This window comes from Hippocampus zosterae, chromosome 8 (genome assembly GCF_025434085.1).
Source record: "Hippocampus zosterae strain Florida chromosome 8, ASM2543408v3, whole genome shotgun sequence".
In the NCBI taxonomy this organism is placed as follows: domain Eukaryota; kingdom Metazoa; phylum Chordata; class Actinopteri; order Syngnathiformes; family Syngnathidae; genus Hippocampus; species Hippocampus zosterae.
Genome location: NC_067458.1, coordinates 3448073 through 3465682, shown reverse-complemented (window position 1 = coordinate 3465682; position 17610 = coordinate 3448073). Strand labels below are relative to the sequence as shown.

Below are 17610 nucleotides of genomic sequence, written 5' to 3'. Positions count from 1 at the left end.
ATTGTCTCCCTCTGCAATGAGGCCTACAATCGCAGAGGCATCAGAGAACTTCTGAAGGTGGCAGGTTGGAGTGATGTGCCTGAAGTCCGAGGTGTAATGGGTGGACAGGAATGGAGCCAGAACAGTCCCCTGCGGCGCTCCAGTGCTGCAGAGAAGCCTCTCCGACTCACAGCTTTGTGCCATCAAATACTTTGGCATGGTTTGCGAGATAATCTGTAATCCATGAGGGGAGGTCCACTCTGGCATTCCGCAGCTTGTCCCCCGGTAGGTTGGGCTGGATTGTGTTGAAGGCAGTGGAGAATTCAAAGAATATGATTCTCACAGTGCTCCCAGCATTCTCCAGACGTAACAGCGCAGAGTGGAGGAGGTAGATGATTTCTTCCTCCACACCGATGTTGGGCAAGTAGGCAAACTGTAGCGGGTCCAGGAGCCTGGAGGAGCCCAACGGGCCGGGTGCCTTGTGAGCTGTGGGGGGGCCGGGGGGGGGGGGGGGGGGTGTGGGGACCTTGGTGGTCCCATCCCCGGCTATAGAACCTAACTCTAGGCACATGGAATTTCACCTCTCTCAAAGGGAGGGAGCCTGAGTTGGTGTGTGAGGCAGAGAAGTCCCGACTAGATAAAGTCGTGCTTGCCTCCTTGCACAGCTTAGGCTCTACTACCAGTCCTCTTGAGACTTACCGTATTCCCCGTACGAGGTCACGCGAGCCACCGTTCGACCCGAAGGCCTTGTTTTTTCGCTCCTAATTTGTCTTCACACCGATATATTTATGTGCCCTTCTTGGTCTTGAAATGAGGACTATCAGCACTATCTGACTGTCGCTGCTGGACAGCCCCGGGGCGCTTGTGTTTTTTGTATTTGTAATGGGCAGCATTTTTTACAGCCCCCTTTTGTTCAGCGGAGATGTCTATGCTGTTGGAGAGTCTGCGTTAGTGCTGCTGGATGAATGGCTTGTGGAGCCGATAATGAGGAGAGCGTTTCGGCGTTTAGTGTGGATGCATATTTGGAACTGAGAGTTGGCGTGTGAAATTGAAGTGGATTGACATGGGACAGGAAAAGTGAGCCAGTCTCATTTTTTTGTCAATGGACACTACATCTTGTTTACTTTCAAACTTGTATCAGACGTGTGCTCATTTTGATCATGACATCTCTGATCCACTGGTGAAAGGACACTTTGATTCTCTCTTCTTTCATCTGTAACTGCTTCAAACAACAAAGCATATGCAGGAAAACCAGTTAGGATTGCATTCCTGTCTGTGTCTTATGTTCGGTGTTGTGTTATATTATTTTGTTATTTTATGTTAACTGTTCTGTGAGTCGATTTGTTACAGCTGCAGCTATTGTGAAAGTGCTAAATAAAGATCTATTGAATTGTGATGTATTGTATTCTGAAGTTACCCAAGGTGAGAGGTGCCAAGGAGGTGTGGACATACTTATCGCCCCCCGGCTTGGTGCCTGTACATTGGTGTTCACCTCGGTGGACGAGAGGGTAGCCTCCCTCCGCCTTTGAGTGCGCAGATGGGTCCTGAATGTTTTTTGTGCCTATTCACTCAACAGTAGTTTAGAGTACTCACCCTTCTTGGAGTCCTTGAAGGATGTGCTGGAGTGTGCGGACCCTGGGGACGCCATCATTCTACTGGGGAACTCCAATGCTCACGTGGGCAATGACAGTGAGACCTGGAAGGTGTAATTGGGAGGAACGGCCCGTCTCCCCGATATGAACCCCGAGTGGGTTTATGTTATTGGACTTGTGTGCTCATCACGGATTGTCCATAATGAACACCATGTTTAAACATAAGGGTGCCCATATGTACACTTTGCACCAGGACACCCTAGGCTGCAGTTCAATGATTGACTTTGTCGTCGTATCATTGCATTTATAGCCGCATGTTTTGGCTACTCGGGTGAAAAGAGGGGTGCAGCTGCCAAACTATCACCACCTGGTGGTGTGTTGGATCTGATGGTGAGGGTAGATGCCAGTCTGACCTGGCAAACCCAAGCGTATTGTGAGGGTTTTCTGGGAAACCCTGGCAGAATACCCTGTCAGAACTCCCACTTCCGGCAGAATTTTGTCCATGTCCCGGTGGATGCAGCGGACATCAAGTCTGAGGGACCATGTTTCATGCCTCCAGTGTTGAGGCGGCTGAGCAGAGGCAGCCACTGAGCTGTGGCTGGAACGCAGTCGGTACTTGTTGTCCTGGCAATTCCTGAATCCACTGGTGGTCACAGGTGGTAAGGGACGCTGTCAAACTGAAGAACGAGTCCTAGCGGGCCTTTTTGGCATGTGGGACTCCTGAGGCAGCTGACAAGTACCGGCTGGCCAAGCGGAACGCAGCTTCAGGGATAGCTGAAGCAAAAGCCCGGTCGTGGGAGGTGTTTGGAGAGGCCAAGGAAAACATGACTAAATCCGATGAAGCCTGGATGGCTTCATGGGATTTCTGGTCCACCATCCAGCATCTCAGGAGGCGGAAACAGTGCACCATTAACGCTATAGAGGAGGTGGGGCGCTGCTGATTTTGATTTTTGACTTTTAAGACCTCCTCAATTCTACCGACATGCTTTGCATTGAGGTCAAAGAGCCTAGAGATTCTGAGGTGGACTCTCCTATCTCTGGAGCTGAAGTAACTGAGGTGGTCAAAAAGCTTCTTGGTGGCAAAGCCCCACGGATGGATGATAAGATAAGATAAGATAAGATAAGATAAGATAAGATAAGATAAGATAAGATAAGATAAGATAAGATAAGATAAGATATCCTTTATTCGTCCCACACTGGGGAAATTTAGTGTGGCAGCAGCAAGAATGTATGTAGAAAGAAGAAAGGAGAAAGAGAAAAAAAAACAACAAACATCTTTCAATTAAATACAATATGAACACAATGGATAAATCTCAGTACTATTTACAATTTTCCTTCACATACTTTAATTATTATTATTATTATGATTGTTATTTTTTATTCATCAGCCTGACAGCAGTCGGGAGGAACGAGCGTCGGTATCTCTCCTTCTTGCAGCGTGGGTGTAACAGTCTCTGGCTGAAGGAGCTACCAAGTGCTGTCAGGGCGGGCTGGAGACCCCTGAACCCCAAAAGACCTCAGTTTCCTGAGTAGGAAGAGTCGGCTCTGTCCTTTCCTAATCAGGGTGTCCGTGTTTGTAGACCAGTCCAGTTTGTCGTTCAGAAGAACACCAAGGTACTTGTAGGAGGTCACCCTCTCTATGTCCATACCCTGGATCCGCACATAGTTCCTCAAGGCCCTGGATGTTGTTGGGCTGTTCTGGTTGAGACACCTCGAAAACATTGCATGGACATCATAGACAGTGCCTCTGGATTGGCAGACTGTGGTCCCTTTTATCAAGAAGGGCGAGCAGAGGAATCAAACTCCTCAGCTTTCCTGGTAAGGTCTATTCAGGGGTGCTGGAAAGGAGGGTCTGTCATGAGCAGTATTGTGTTCATCAACAATGACGTTGATGAAATTATTTAGTTCCGAAGACAAGCTTCATATTGCATTTAATTGAAAGATGTTTGTTGTTTTTTTTTTCTCTTTCTTCTTTCTTCTTTCTACATACATCATCATACGTCATCAGGCGCCGACAGGTATGGCAGCCTCGGTCACACGCTCCCTAGTATTATCCCTGTTTTTGTTATTTTCGTTTGTTTTTGGCGACCCTGAGCGGCTTACTTACACGAGGGAAAAGTTGCTGCGCATTGGGGAGTCTACGCTCGGTCTTTTTTCACCAGCACACGAAAATCCACAAGGTTTTTCGGAGCTAATCGCGAGCGGAGCGGCTGCGCTGTACGGAGCATGGAGACGCCGCCGGAGTAGGGGGAAGCGAGCCGGCGTGCTCGTCAAGCTCAGGCAGCGCGGATTTCGAACCCCGCTCCCATCGATCCATCTTGCTAATCTACGATCTCTGCCAAACAAGATGGACGAACTTATTCTCCTCACAAAGACCAACAAAACATTTGCACGTTCTGCTGCGCTCTGCTTCACTGAAACCTGGCTCAGTGACCGCCATCCAGATCCCGCGCTACATCTACCCGGCTTCCGCCTTCTCCGAGCCGACCGCGACACGGAGCTATCGGGGAAATCGAAGGGTGGTGGGATTTGCTTCTATATCAACGAAGAATGGTGCACTGATGTCACGAAGCTCGACGCACACTGCAGCCCGGACCTGGAGTCGCTGTCTTTAAACTGCAAGCCATTCTACTCGCCACGTGAGTTCACCTCCTTTTTACTAGTCGGTGTTTACATTGCGCCACAAGCTAACGCTAACACGGCGATACAAACGCTAGCCGAACAAGTAAACAAACTCGAACTAAAATACCCAGAGTCACCCCTGATCATTTTGGGCGATTTTAATAGAGCACATCTTAACCGTGAACTTCCCAGATATAAGCAGCACATAGACTGTTTCACCAGAGAAGGCAACATTCTAGATCACTGCTATACAACAATCAAAAATGCATACCGATCGGTCGCCCGCGCAGCATTGGGTCTTTCTGACCACAATTTAATCCACTTAATACCTACATACAGACAGAAACTCAAATGTGTTAAACCGGTTGTTAAGACTGTGAAAAAATGGACAGATGAAGCAAAGCTAGCTCTACAAGAATGCTTAGATTGCACTGATTGGGGCGTCTTTGAAACTTCAACGGGCACACTGGATGAATACACAGACACTGTAACATCATACATCAGTTTCTGTGAGGACATGTGTGTACCAACGAAGTCATTCTGCTCCTTCAACAATAACAAGCCATGGTTTACTCCCAAACTCAGGCAACTCAGGAAAGAGAAAGAGGCCGCATTTAGAAGTGGAGATCGGGCACTGTACAAACATGCCCGAAACCAATTGACAAAGGAAATTAACATCGCAAAGAGAAGCTATGCAGAGAGGCTGAAAAACCAGTTCTCTACTAACGACTCTGCATCTGTATGGAATGGCCTGAAAGCAATCACTAACTATAGAATGCCATCCCCCCAAACAGTGAACAATAAGGGTTTTGCTAATGAACTAAACATGTTTTTCTGCCGATTTGAATAGGACACCCCCATTTCCCACACACACCCACCTCTACCAGAAACCACTCTACCTAGCCCCCCACCCTCTTTTTCTCCACTACAGATCCACGAACAGGACGTGAGACGGCTCTTCAAGCAGCAAAAGATCAAGAAAGCTCCGGGGCCCGACAAAGTGTCCCCCTCCTGCCTGAAAGTCTGCGCTGACCAGCTGGCTCCGGTCTTCACACAAATCTTCAACAGATCCCTGGAGCTGTGTGAGGTCCCATCCTGCTTCAAACAGTCTACCATCATCCCAGTTCCCAAGAAATCGGCAACATCGGAACTGAACGACTATAGGCCTGTCGCCCTGACGTCTGTGGTCATGAAGTCCTTTGAACGCCTTGTGCTGAACCACCTAAAGAACGTCACTGGACCCCTGCTGGACCCTCTCCAGTTTGCCTACCGGGCAAACAGGTCTGTGGAAGACGCAGTCAACATAGGTCTGCACTACATCCTCAAGCACCTCGACAGCACAGGGACCTACGCAAGGATTCTGTTTGTGGATTTCAGCTCTGCGTTCAACACCATCATCCCGGAACTCCTCACCCCCAAACTACTCCACCTCGGTGTGTCCCCTACGATCTGCCAGTGGATCCTCAGCTTCCTGACGGGACGGACACAACAGGTGAGACTGGGAGCAACAACATCATCAATACGCACTACCAGCACTGGTGCCCCACAGGGATGTGTCCTCTCGCCTCTGCTCTTCTCTCTCTACACAAACGATTGCACCTCAACAGATCCAGCTGTCAAACTCATAAAGTTCGCAGACGACACCACGGTCATCGGTCTCATCAAAGACGGCGACGAGTCTGCGTACCGCCAACAAGTGGAGCAGCTGGAGCTTTGGTGCGGCCGACACAACCTCGGGCTGAACACGCTCAAAACTGTAGAGATGATCGTGTACTTCAGGAAACATTCTTCTCCTCAGTTGCCCCTCACACTATCCAACTGCCCTGTGTCAACCGTCGAGACCTTCAAGTTCCTGGGAATCACAGTCTCCCAGGACATGAAGTGGGAAGTCAACACCATCTCCATCCTGAAAAGGGCCCGGCAGCGGATGTACTTCCTGAGGCTGCTGAGGAAGCATGGCCTGCCACAGGAGGTGCTACGACAGTTCTACACTGCAGTCATCGAATCAATCCTGTGTTCTTCCATCACGGTTTGGTTTGGGGCCGCCACAAAAAAGGACAAAATCCGACTTCAACGGACAGTTAGGACGGCAGAAAAAATCGTTGGCACCGCCCTACCCACTCTTGAGGACTTGTACACTGCAAGAATCAAGACAAGGGCACGGAAAATCCTCCTGGATCCCCCGCACCCTGCCCACCACCTTTTTCAGCCACTCCCCTCAGGCAGACGCTACAGATCCATGCGCACCAAATCCAGTAGACACTTGAACAGCTTCTTCCCTCTAGCCATTAACTCCTTAAACAGTCACTGACAGTCACTCTTCTTGCACCACAAAATGGTACTTCAAAACTAGTGGTTACTCTAAAATGGTTCAATGATTTTGTTGTTTACGATGATACTAGTGCAGCGTGTTATACGGGAGACAAATTCCTTGTGTGTTCTACATACTTGGCCAATAAAGATGATTCTGATTCTGATTCTGATTCTGATACATTCTTGCTGCTGGAGGCTGTAAATTTCCCCAGTGTGGGACGAATAAAGGATATCTTATCTTAAATGTGACTTTTTGATGACTAAAATATGATGTGAAGTATATGAGTTTCCATTGATGAGACGAGACTGGATATTTTTTTTGTGTGTAGTCTGTTAGACATTCAGAATGCATGACATCTCTTTCTATTGGGAATGTAATCTGTCTGTCAAAATATTAGCAATGTTGCTGCAACCTAGCTTTGTTTGGGGACACCCACCAGGACACACACACACACAAACACCAGCACAACACAACCAGTCGGTAATGGTAAATGTGGCCACAAACTAGGTGGTGAGAAGAATATGAAGCTCAACCAGCTTCTGAATGTTGACCACGCTGATAGTTTTTCACAGGTAAGTCACAACGAATCCTGTTGACATGTCATACTGTCACTGTATACATTTGGTAGCGTTCAATGGTACATGACAGTCTGCTTGTGATCAATTTCATTGCAAGCTTAAAGTTTTCCACCTAACTCCTGTTGTAACTGGGCTAATTTAAGGCTTATTTAGGTTGCGCTAACATCATCGTGAACATCATGTGGTTTTCGTCGCGGCATTGGAACAGTGGACCAGTTCTCCACTCTTAGCAGGGTCCTCGAAGGTACATGGGAGCTCACCTAACCAGTCTGTGTTTTTTGGACTTAGAGAAGACGTTCGACCGTGTCCCTCGGGGAGTTTTGTCGGGTTACCTCAGGAGTATGGCCTATAAGCCCTCTAACACGGGCTGTTAAGCACCAATGTCATAGTTTGGTCCGCTTTGCCGGCAGTAAATCTGATCTGTTTTCACTGAGTATTGGACTCCGCCAAGGCAGTCCTTTATCACTGATTCTGTTCACAACCTGTATGTACATAATTTCTAGGCACAGCCGAGGCAGTGCGCGGGTCCACTTTGGTGGCTTCAGTATTGCACAAAAACAATCAGGTGTTAGTCCACTTACTGTGAGCAGAAGACATTTGTTCTCCTCCTTATTTGCTCCACAGCAGGCCAAGAGTGCCAGCAGCACCAGTAAGGCTCCAATGGCAATACAAAAATATCCCACATTGACATGATGCATGCTTTGGCTGGAGAAAGGTCCCAGGATCTGAAGATAGGAGAGCCCATCTACATTTGCCCAGATTCCCATTGCCAGTAGGGTCAGGCCACCCATCTGCAAGAACATATGTTCAAAATTCCGACAAAAAGATTTGAGCATTGAGTACATGTACAAATCACTGCCATCGGGTGGAATCCTCTTATCTTCAATTTTATTGAAACTGATTTTTTTTAAGCAATAAACTTTGCATAATAAAAAAAGCAAAGCAGTTTCCACGGCAATTGTGACCAAAATATGGAATTACAAAAGGTTCCCGCCCGATGGTCGACTGGTTAGCACGTTAGCATCACAGTGCCGAGGCTGTGGGTTCGAATCAAGTCCCGGTCTTCCTGTGTGGAGTTTGAATACTCTGCGTGGGTTTTCTCCGGGTATTAAGGTTTCCTCCCACATTGCAAAAACATGCCTGGTAGGTTAATTGAACGCTCCAAATTATTATTATACGTAAGTCGTTAAAGACGACCAACACTTCTATATGAACACAATTGTTCAATTCGGACACAGAAGATGACGACTTTGATGGCTTTCTGAGTGATGATTGAGCAAAAAACGTGAGTACCCTGTAAATAAAATACACCCGAACTCAGTTCTGCTTTCGTTGCCTTTTTAAAAACGTGTTTTAGCTTCGAGCTTCAGTGTATGCTTCAAGCTAACGTGTAAGCGAACGTGTTAGCATGCATGCATGCCGTATGTTTAAGCTGGCGTATGTTTTACCACTGTAAAACTGCGCCCATTAGTACAGTGCGGTCTGTGTATGTGTGAAATACAGAAATGTCACCCATTAATGAGACTGCGCCCAACCGTACTGTGCGTCGAATAGTCGTGAAAATACGTTGCCCTCGTGAGTTTATGCTCGCCATCGGCAGAACTATTAAAACGGACAATTATCCAACGAAGGCAAACAAACGGCTTGACTGCGATCTGCTGCGCGACTGCGGTCTGCTGCGGAGGCCTACTCAATCACTGACCCCCACTCCTGCCAACCAACCCGCAGTGGAAGCGCCACTCCTGCCAACCAGCCCGCAGTGGAAGTGCCACGGACGGACTCCAAGGAAGCAGAAGAGGGGGAAGTGCGGAGGTAGGCTAGCAGCGAGACCTCATCGACCGGCTATCCCGACCACCACACTGGCCAACGTACGCTTGCTGGACAACAAACTGGACTATATCCGCTTACTTTGGACATCTTGCAAAACCGTGAGTGACTGCTGCGTTTTTGTTGTCGTGGAGATATGGCTCAATGACAGTGTCCCGGACTGGCCTATTTGGCTAGCCGGGCTAACGTGCTGCTGAGCAGACAGAGAGCTCGCCGAGGGGGGGGGAAACTCGCGGCGGGGGACTCTGTGTTTATATTAACGATGCCTGGTGCCAAGACGCTGTTGTGGTTTGCAAGCGCGGCCATTCAACCTGCCGTGGGAATTTAGTGCCATATTGCTGGTAGTAATATACATTCCCCTGGCTCAACCAACAGCAGGAGTATGGCTCTGTCTGAACTCCATCAGCACGCGAGTGATCAGCAGGCAGCCCACACCGACGCCTTTCTCATCTTGGCTGGGGATTTAAATCATGCAAACCCCAAGAGAGTGCTTCCACAACTCCATGGCCACATCAACTTCACCACAAGAGGCACAAATACTCTGGATACCCTCTACACAACAATCAGAGGATCCTACAAATCCCCCTCACCCACCTTGGTGCCTCAGACGACACCACTGTGATGCTAATGCCAGCGTACAGGCCACTGGTGAAAGCCATCAAACCAGTGAGGAAGCAGGTACAAGTGATGGGTACACAGAGGCACTCCAAGACTTTCTCCACCACAGACTGGACTGTGTTCAAACATGCAACCATTAACCTCAATGAGTATGGGGAGACCGTCACAACCTACATAAGGAAGTGCATGGATGATGTCACGGTTACCAGAACCATCACCATCCGGGCCAATCAGAAGCCATGGCTGACAGGTGAGGTCCACAGGCTCCTGAGGGCCAGGAACTCTGCCTTCACAGCTGGAGACGAGATGGGCCTCCGGACTGCCAGTGCCAACCTGTCACGAGGCATCAGACTGGCCAAGAGACAATATTCAAGGAGGATTGCAGACCAGTTCAAGGACAGCAGAGACACCAGGAACCTGTGGCGAGGAATCCAGACCATCACGGACTACAAGCCCTCTCCCCACACCTGTGACATCTCCATCTCTCTGCTGAACAACCTGAACGACTTCTTCGCCTGCTTTGAGATAGACAACAACACCCCAGCACAGAAGACCCCACTCCCTCCTGGCGACGAGGTGCTGACGCTTACCCAGGATAGTGTTAGGCATTCCCACAGAAGAACAAACGTACGTAAAGCGGCCGGTCCTGACAACATTCCTGGTCGCGTCCTGAGAGACTGTGCTGAGGAGCTCACAGATGTTTTCACAGACATCTCTAAAACTTCACTGAGCCAGGCTGTTGTCCCCACTTGTCTCAAAGCCACCACCATCATCCCGGGCCCGAAGAAGTCGTCCCCCTCCAGCTACAATGACTACCGCCCGGTCGCACTCACCTCCATCCTCATGAAGTGCTTTGAGCGGTTAGTCATGCAGCACAAAAAGTCTGCCCTCCCCACCACCCTGGACCCCTACCAGTTTGCATATCGGCAGAACAGATCGACTGCAGACGCCAACTCCACTGCCCTCCACTCAGCCCTCACCCACCTGGAGACCAAAGACTCACACGTCAGAATGCTGTTCATCAACTTAAGCTCAGCATTCAACACTATCATCCCGCAGGAGCTCATCCACAAACTGGACCACCTGGGGGGCTCAACACCTCCCAGGCTGGCCTTGTGGGGTAAAAACAACAGTCTCGACCTGAATGTGGAGAAGACAAAGGAGATTGTTGTGGACTTCAGAAAGACGCACTCACAGCATGCTCCATTGACAATTAACGGTGCCACAGTGTAGCGAGTGAGCAACACCAAGTTCCTGGGAGTGCATATCTCTGAAGACCTGTCCTGGAGCCACAATACGTCATCACTCGGCAAAAAAGCCAACCAGCGCCTGTACTTCCTCCGCAAACTGAGGAGAACAAGAGCCCCCCCCCCCCATCATGCAGACATTTTATACAGGCACCATTGAGGCACCATCCTGTCCAGCTGCATCACTGTGTGGTGTGGTGCTTGCACTGTGTCCTGCCAAAAGACTTTGCAACGCACCGTGAGAGCAGCTGAGAAGATCATTGGTGTCTCTCTCCCCCCACTCGTGGACATTTACCACGCCGTCGGGAAGGAGATTGCGGAGTCTCCGTGCCAGAACCAGCAGGCTCAAAAACTGTTTCTTCCACCAGGGGGTGAGGAGACTCAACTCCCTCCCTGCTCTGTCCGCACTCCCCGCCCTCTGCCTGACCCTTGCCTTCTGTCACAGACTATGACCGTCCCCCTCATTATCCGACATCTGCGTATTGCACAATGCACTCCCTCACTTTACCCACAATAGCCACAAGTGCCATTGTTTATGCTGTTTATATTGTTTATATCGTCAATACTGTTTATACTCTTCAGATTACATATTGTCTTTTTTTTATACATGGTAGCTGCTATCTTTTCTTTGCTGTGTGTGTGTTTAATGCACAGCATGTTTGCATGCATATTTGCACTGAGGATTGAGAAGAAGAAATTTCATCTATGCTGCACGTCATACATAAAGCATAATTGACAATAAAGATGACCTTGACATTGACTTTTTGTTTCCCTTTTAGGAAAAATTGGTCCAAAATTGTGATGGTCATAAACACTAAACACACGTCCTACTTAACAATTCTAATTTCTTTATGATTCATAAAAAGAAAGAAAGAAAAACCTTACCTCATGGAGAAAAAAACCTTGTTAAACATTAACATAATTAACACTTTGCAGTACACACAAATATGTCCCTAACTGGGTGGAACTGTGTTGTAACAATGTACCCCCAATTCAAATTATTGAAATGCTCAACATCTATCAATAAAAAATCCTGAAGATTTACCATTTCATTTACCTGATATAATTATAAAACACAAAAAATATTCTCAAGAAATTACAATACTTTACATTTTTTGAACCCATTTTTTGACTGGTTCCTTTATTTCTTGTTAACTTTAGTTACTGTTTTGTTGTTGCTTTATTGTTTTGTGTTCTTAATCGCCTACTTTATTTGTGAGTGTCTGTTCTAAACATTGTCACATGGTGAATACCCTCAAAAATGTGGTCATATATCATAAGAGATTACTCCCAATAATAAACAACATTAAACTGAAGATGTGGGTGTTGTGACAGATGAGGAAAAGCATAACTATATGAGTATTTTATTACATGAGTATTTTGTCCTCTAAAATACACAATAATATATAACATGGCATTGAAAGGGGAATGAAAGAATGGGGAAAAAAATGCAGAAATAGCAACTGAATTTAATGAGTATTTTGTCAACATCTGCAGTAACCTAGCAAAACAAATTCCTGATCCAACAAACTTGTTTGAAATAGATTACTTTAATATTAATATGACAATAATCAAGCAGATTATAGAATAAGTGGTGCGACCTTTCACGCACATATGCAACCTGTCATTCAAAGCTGGTATCTTTCCATCAAAGATGAAAATTGCTAAAGTTATTCCAATCTATAAAACTGGAGAAAGACATCTGTTTACAAATTATAGACCAATATCACTACTACCACAATTTTCAAAAATATAGACAACAAAGAATTTACTGTTGGGTTTTTCCTAGATCTAAAAAAAGCTTTTGACACAATAGATCACAGTATATTATTGAAAAAACTAGAAAGATATGGCATTAGAGGTGTAGCTTATAAATGGATAAAAAGTTATTTAGAAAACAGATATCAGTATGTTCAACTCAACAATAAAAAAACGAATCAACTGAAAATCACCCACGGAGTTCCTCAGGGGTCAGTGCTTGGTCCAAAACTATTCATCTTATATATAAATGATATCTGCAAGGTCTCAAAACAATTTAAATGTGTCCTATTTGCTGATGATACAACTTTCTACTGTTCTGGAATAAATCTGAAACAGCTCCTGACAACCGTAGAAAACGAATTAAACAAATTAAAAAACTGGTTCGACAGAAATAAATTGTCACTTAACCTGAAAAGATCGAAGTTAATTCTTTTTGGCACAAGACCAATCAAACACCAAGCTAAAATTATGGTAAACTCAATTGAAATAGAGTGTATGAAACCAAGTTTCTCGGATTAGTAATACACTCAAAACTATGTTGGAAACCACATATTGATAACGTAAAAAGAAAAATAGTCAAGACCATAGGGATCCTCTACAAAACCAAGGAAGTGCTAAATAAGAGATCTTTGTACACATTATACACTTCATTATTATTACCATATATGACCTACTGTGTGGAAATATGGGGAAATGCCTGCAAAACCAACACAATGCCTATTCTCAAACTACAAAAAAAAGCAATTCGAATTATTAATAGATCAAAATATACGGAACCCACAAATCCACTATTTATCAAATTAAATAGGATGAAATGGCTTATGACCTGGTTGACTTTAAAATCGCCCAATTAATGTACAAAGCACACAATAACCTGCTCTGCCAAAACATTCAGAAGTTTTTCGAAATTCGAGAAAGCAGCTATGATTTAAGATGTACCAACCTATTCAAAAAACTCAAAACAAGAACAAACATCAAGCAAAGAAGTGTTAATCTGTGGAATAATCTCGAAACAGACCTGAAAATGAGTAAATCGCTTGCTGAGTTCAAAAACAAATTCAAAAAAAATAGTACAAGCAACCTACATCACTCAGAGTTAAAATGATAAATTCTAAACATTAAATATAATGATAAATCAGAACTAAGTTGATAGAGAAAGGTATTGAAATATCCATTATGAATACAAGAGAAAATTGACACAAGAGTGCCAGGGTGTGGATGTATATAATCCCGATACAAACCAAAAGTTGTAAAAATATCACGGTTAAGGGTAAAGTATCAGCCTTAATGGAGACTTCTTCTTACTTTTTTCTTTTTTGATTGATATAAAAATGATTTCGTAGATATAAACACATAACGGGGTAGGACTAGATACGTTTCTTACTTAGGAGGGATATAAACCCCTCTCCCTTCCCCCTCTTGGAAGAGCAGACCACAACTTGGTATTTCTCGAGCCTGTGTACAAACCCCTGGTGCACAGGCAACCAACTGTGACCAGAATGGTCAAGAAATGGTCATCGGAAGCTGAAGATGCTCTGCGAGACTGCTTCGCGACAACCAGGTGGGAACTCTTCAGCGAGGTTCATGGGGAGGACATTGATGCACTCACTGACACCATCACGGATTATATAAACTTCTGTGAGGAGAACACTGTACCCACCAGAACTCTGCGGTGTTTTTCCAACAACAAACCATGGATTAATCCTGACATAAAGACCCTGCTGAAGGAGAAGAAGAGAGCTTTTCGGTCGAGAAACAGAGAGGAGCTGAAGGCCGTGCAGATTCGGCTGAGAAGAAAGATCAGGGAGGGGAAGAAGTTATACAGGATGAAATTGGAGGACCAGTTACAGGCCAGCAATGTCACTGGTGTCTGGAGGGGCCTGAAAACCATCTCAGGCCATGACAGCCCAAGGACAGTGGTCGAGTAGGACAAGGACTGGGCAGATGGACTGAACCATTTTTTCAACCGTTTCGACCAGTCGTCTGTCCCTTCCCCCAACCACAAACTGCAACCTCTCTCACTGAGGACTTCTTCTCCTCCCCCTCCTCTTTCGACCAGCTCTCATCAACCCAGTATGTCACCTGGTTCCTGCCTGTCCATCACAACAGAGCAGGTAAGGAACCAACTGAGGAAGATGAATGTGAGGAAGGCAGCAGGTCCGGACAAGATCAGTTCCCGGCTCCTCAGGACCTGCTCTGACCAGCTGTGTAACATTGTCCAGCACATCTTCAACCTGAGCCTGAAGCTGGGCAGAGCTCCACAGCTGTGGAAAACTTCGTGCCTGGTCCCAGTGCCCAAGACCCCCCACCCTAAGGAGCTGAACAGCTACAGACCGGTGGCGCTGACGTCTCACCTGATGAAGACGCTGGAGAGACTCATCCTCGCCCACCTTCGACCGCTGGTGAGCCCGTCACTGGACCCGCTGCAGTTTGCCTATCAGCCTGGCATCGGCGTGGAAGACGCCATTATCTACCTCCTCCTGTCACACTTGGAGAAGGCTGTGAGAATCATTTTCTTTGATTTCTCCAGTGCCTTCAACACCATCCAGCCCAATTTGCTGGGAGGCAAACTGCAGAACGCCGGAGTGGACCACCATCTCACAGCATGGATCATAGATTACCTCACAAATCGGCCGCAGTACGTGAGATTGCAGAGCTGTGAGTCGGACCAGCTTCTCTGCAGCACTGGAGCGCCGCAGGGGACTGTTCTGGCTCCATTCCTGTTCATCCTCTACACCTCGGACTTCAGACATGACACTCCAAACTGCCACCTTCAGAAGTTCTCCGATGACTCTGCGATTGTTGGCCTCATTACAGAAGGGGATGATCGGGAGTACAGGGGACTGACAAAGGACTTTGTGGACTGGTGCCAGCAGAATCTCCTCCAGATCAACCCGAGGAAAACTAAGGAGTTGGTTGTGGATTTCTGCAGGAAAAAGTCCTCACCAGCACCGATGAACATCCAGGGTATGGACATAGAGAGGGTGACCTCCTACAAGTACCTTGGTGTTCTTCTCAACGACAAACTGGACTGGTCCACAAACACGGACACCCTGATTAGGAAAGGACAGAGCCGACTCTTCCTACTCAGGAAACTGAGGTCTTTTGGGGTTCAGGGGTCACTCCTTAAGACGTTCTATAACTCGGTGGTGGCCTCGGCCATCTATTATGGCATTGTCTGCTGGTCAGGCAGCATCTCGGCCCGGGACAGAAAGAGACTGGAGCGACTGGTCAGGAAGGCCAGTTCTGTCCTGGGTTGCTCCCTTGACACTCTGGAGGAGGTGGGCAACAGACGGATGCTAACTAAGCTAAAAGCTATGATGGCCAGTCCCTCCCACCCCCTCCAGCCCGCCCTGACAGCACTTGGTAGCTCCTTCAGCCAGAGACTGTTACACCCGCGCTGCAAGAAGGAGAGATACCGACGCTCGTTCCTACCGACTGCTGTCAGGCTGATGAATAAAAAATAACAATCATAATAATAATAATAATTAAATGATGTGAAGGTAAATTGTAAATAGTACTGCGATTTATCCATTTGTGTTCATATTTAATTTAATTTATTTATTTAATTGAAAGATGTTTGTTGTTGTTGTTTTTTTTTCTCTTCTTCTTTCTACATACATTCTTGCTGCTGGAGGCTGTAAATTTCCCCATTGTGGGACAAATAAAGGATATCTTATCTTAGCTTATGTTATCTTACTTCTTCCTACTCCCTTGAACATAATAACTGTGTTGAATGAAGACTGATTTCTTTCTTTTTACTTTTTTATCTACCTTATTTTCTGTCAAGTTATTACTGTATATGTTTTATGTTCAATGAACAAACAAACAAAGAAAGATAAATTTAATGTAAATAAAACATACTGAGCGCTGCCACGGAAAACGAAAAATCTACAAGGAATGGATCCCGCTTTAAAAATTTTGAAAAAGCCACAGATGGTTATAGTGTACTCTCGTGACATTTAGCCTTTATTTGACCTGAACACAAAAAAAACACAAATTGGTGAGTTTTTCAGAAAATAACAGAAATGAGGTTTGCCCCCAAATAGGTGAGCAAATAGGTGAACTCGCAAATTACATAAATACAGGGCAACACTGTCCTTCAAGAAAACTGGCTGATCAGCCTGATCATATGCTTGTAATAAAACAAACATAATGTACTCACCAAGAGCAGCAAGTTAAAGAGGACCATCATCACTTCAGTTGGCAGGGCTGGGTTGAAAGAGTGGGTGAACAGTGAGAGTGTAAAATCACTGAATACCTCGAAGTGTCATGCAAATTACATTAACACGGAGTCGCAGCACACACACACTCGCCCACACATTTCCACACACAACATGGAGAGGAGCAGGACTCTCAATCTTTGCCAATTAATCCAGCCTTCATCCATCCATCCATCCATCCATCCATCCATTTTCCAATCAGCTCATCCAATTCAAGTCCAGCCTACATACAATTTTAATTCATCAGAAAATACAATACAATATGTAGGACTGTAAAATCCTGTGGGGGGAAAAACACGCTCATTTGTTTTACAAGTCGGTTAGCTCAAATTAAGGTTGGGTATTAAACATGGGCTTAGTAAAAATACTTTTTAATCACATTGCATAGATGTTTACCAATACTTAGGCAGCACTTTGGGGTTGTAAAGTACAGTCAATAACTTTGTCCGTGAGTCGTCACCTTACCGTGGTGGAGGGGTTTGTGTGTCCCAATGATCCTAGAGGCTAAGTTGTCTGGGGCTTTATGCCCCTGGCAGGGTCACCCATGGCAAACAGGTTCTAGGTGAGGGGCCAGACAAAGCACGGCTCAAAGACCCCAATGATAAATACAATAAATGGATCTAGGTTTCCCTTGCCCGGACGCGGGTCACCGGGGCCCCCCTCTGGACTTCCCATGGGCTCACCACGCATAAGAGGGGCCAAAGGGGTCGGGTGCAATGTGAGCTGGGCGGCAGCCAAAGGCAGGGACCCTGGCGGTCCGATCCTCGGCTGCAGAAGCTAGCTCTTGGGACATGGAATGTCACCTCTCTGGCAGGGAAGGAGCCCGAGCTGGTGTGTGAGGCAGAGAAT

The 17610-nt window shown here is 46.3% G+C and overlaps 1 protein-coding gene across 1 annotated transcript in view; it reads right to left on the bottom strand.

Annotated features, from left to right (window-relative positions):
• LOC127605713 (tetraspanin-1) overlaps positions 1-16938 on the bottom strand; it is a 79185-nt gene extending 62247 nt beyond the window's left edge. The window contains exons 1-2 of the mRNA XM_052073495.1: positions 16704-16938; positions 7667-7876 (exon numbers count right to left, since the gene is read on the bottom strand). Coding sequence (XP_051929455.1) covers positions 7667-7876; positions 16704-16733 — 240 coding nt within the window. The 5' untranslated portion in view covers positions 16734-16938. The remainder of the gene's footprint in view (positions 1-7666; positions 7877-16703) is intronic.
• Positions 16939-17610: the final 672 nt, after the last annotated feature.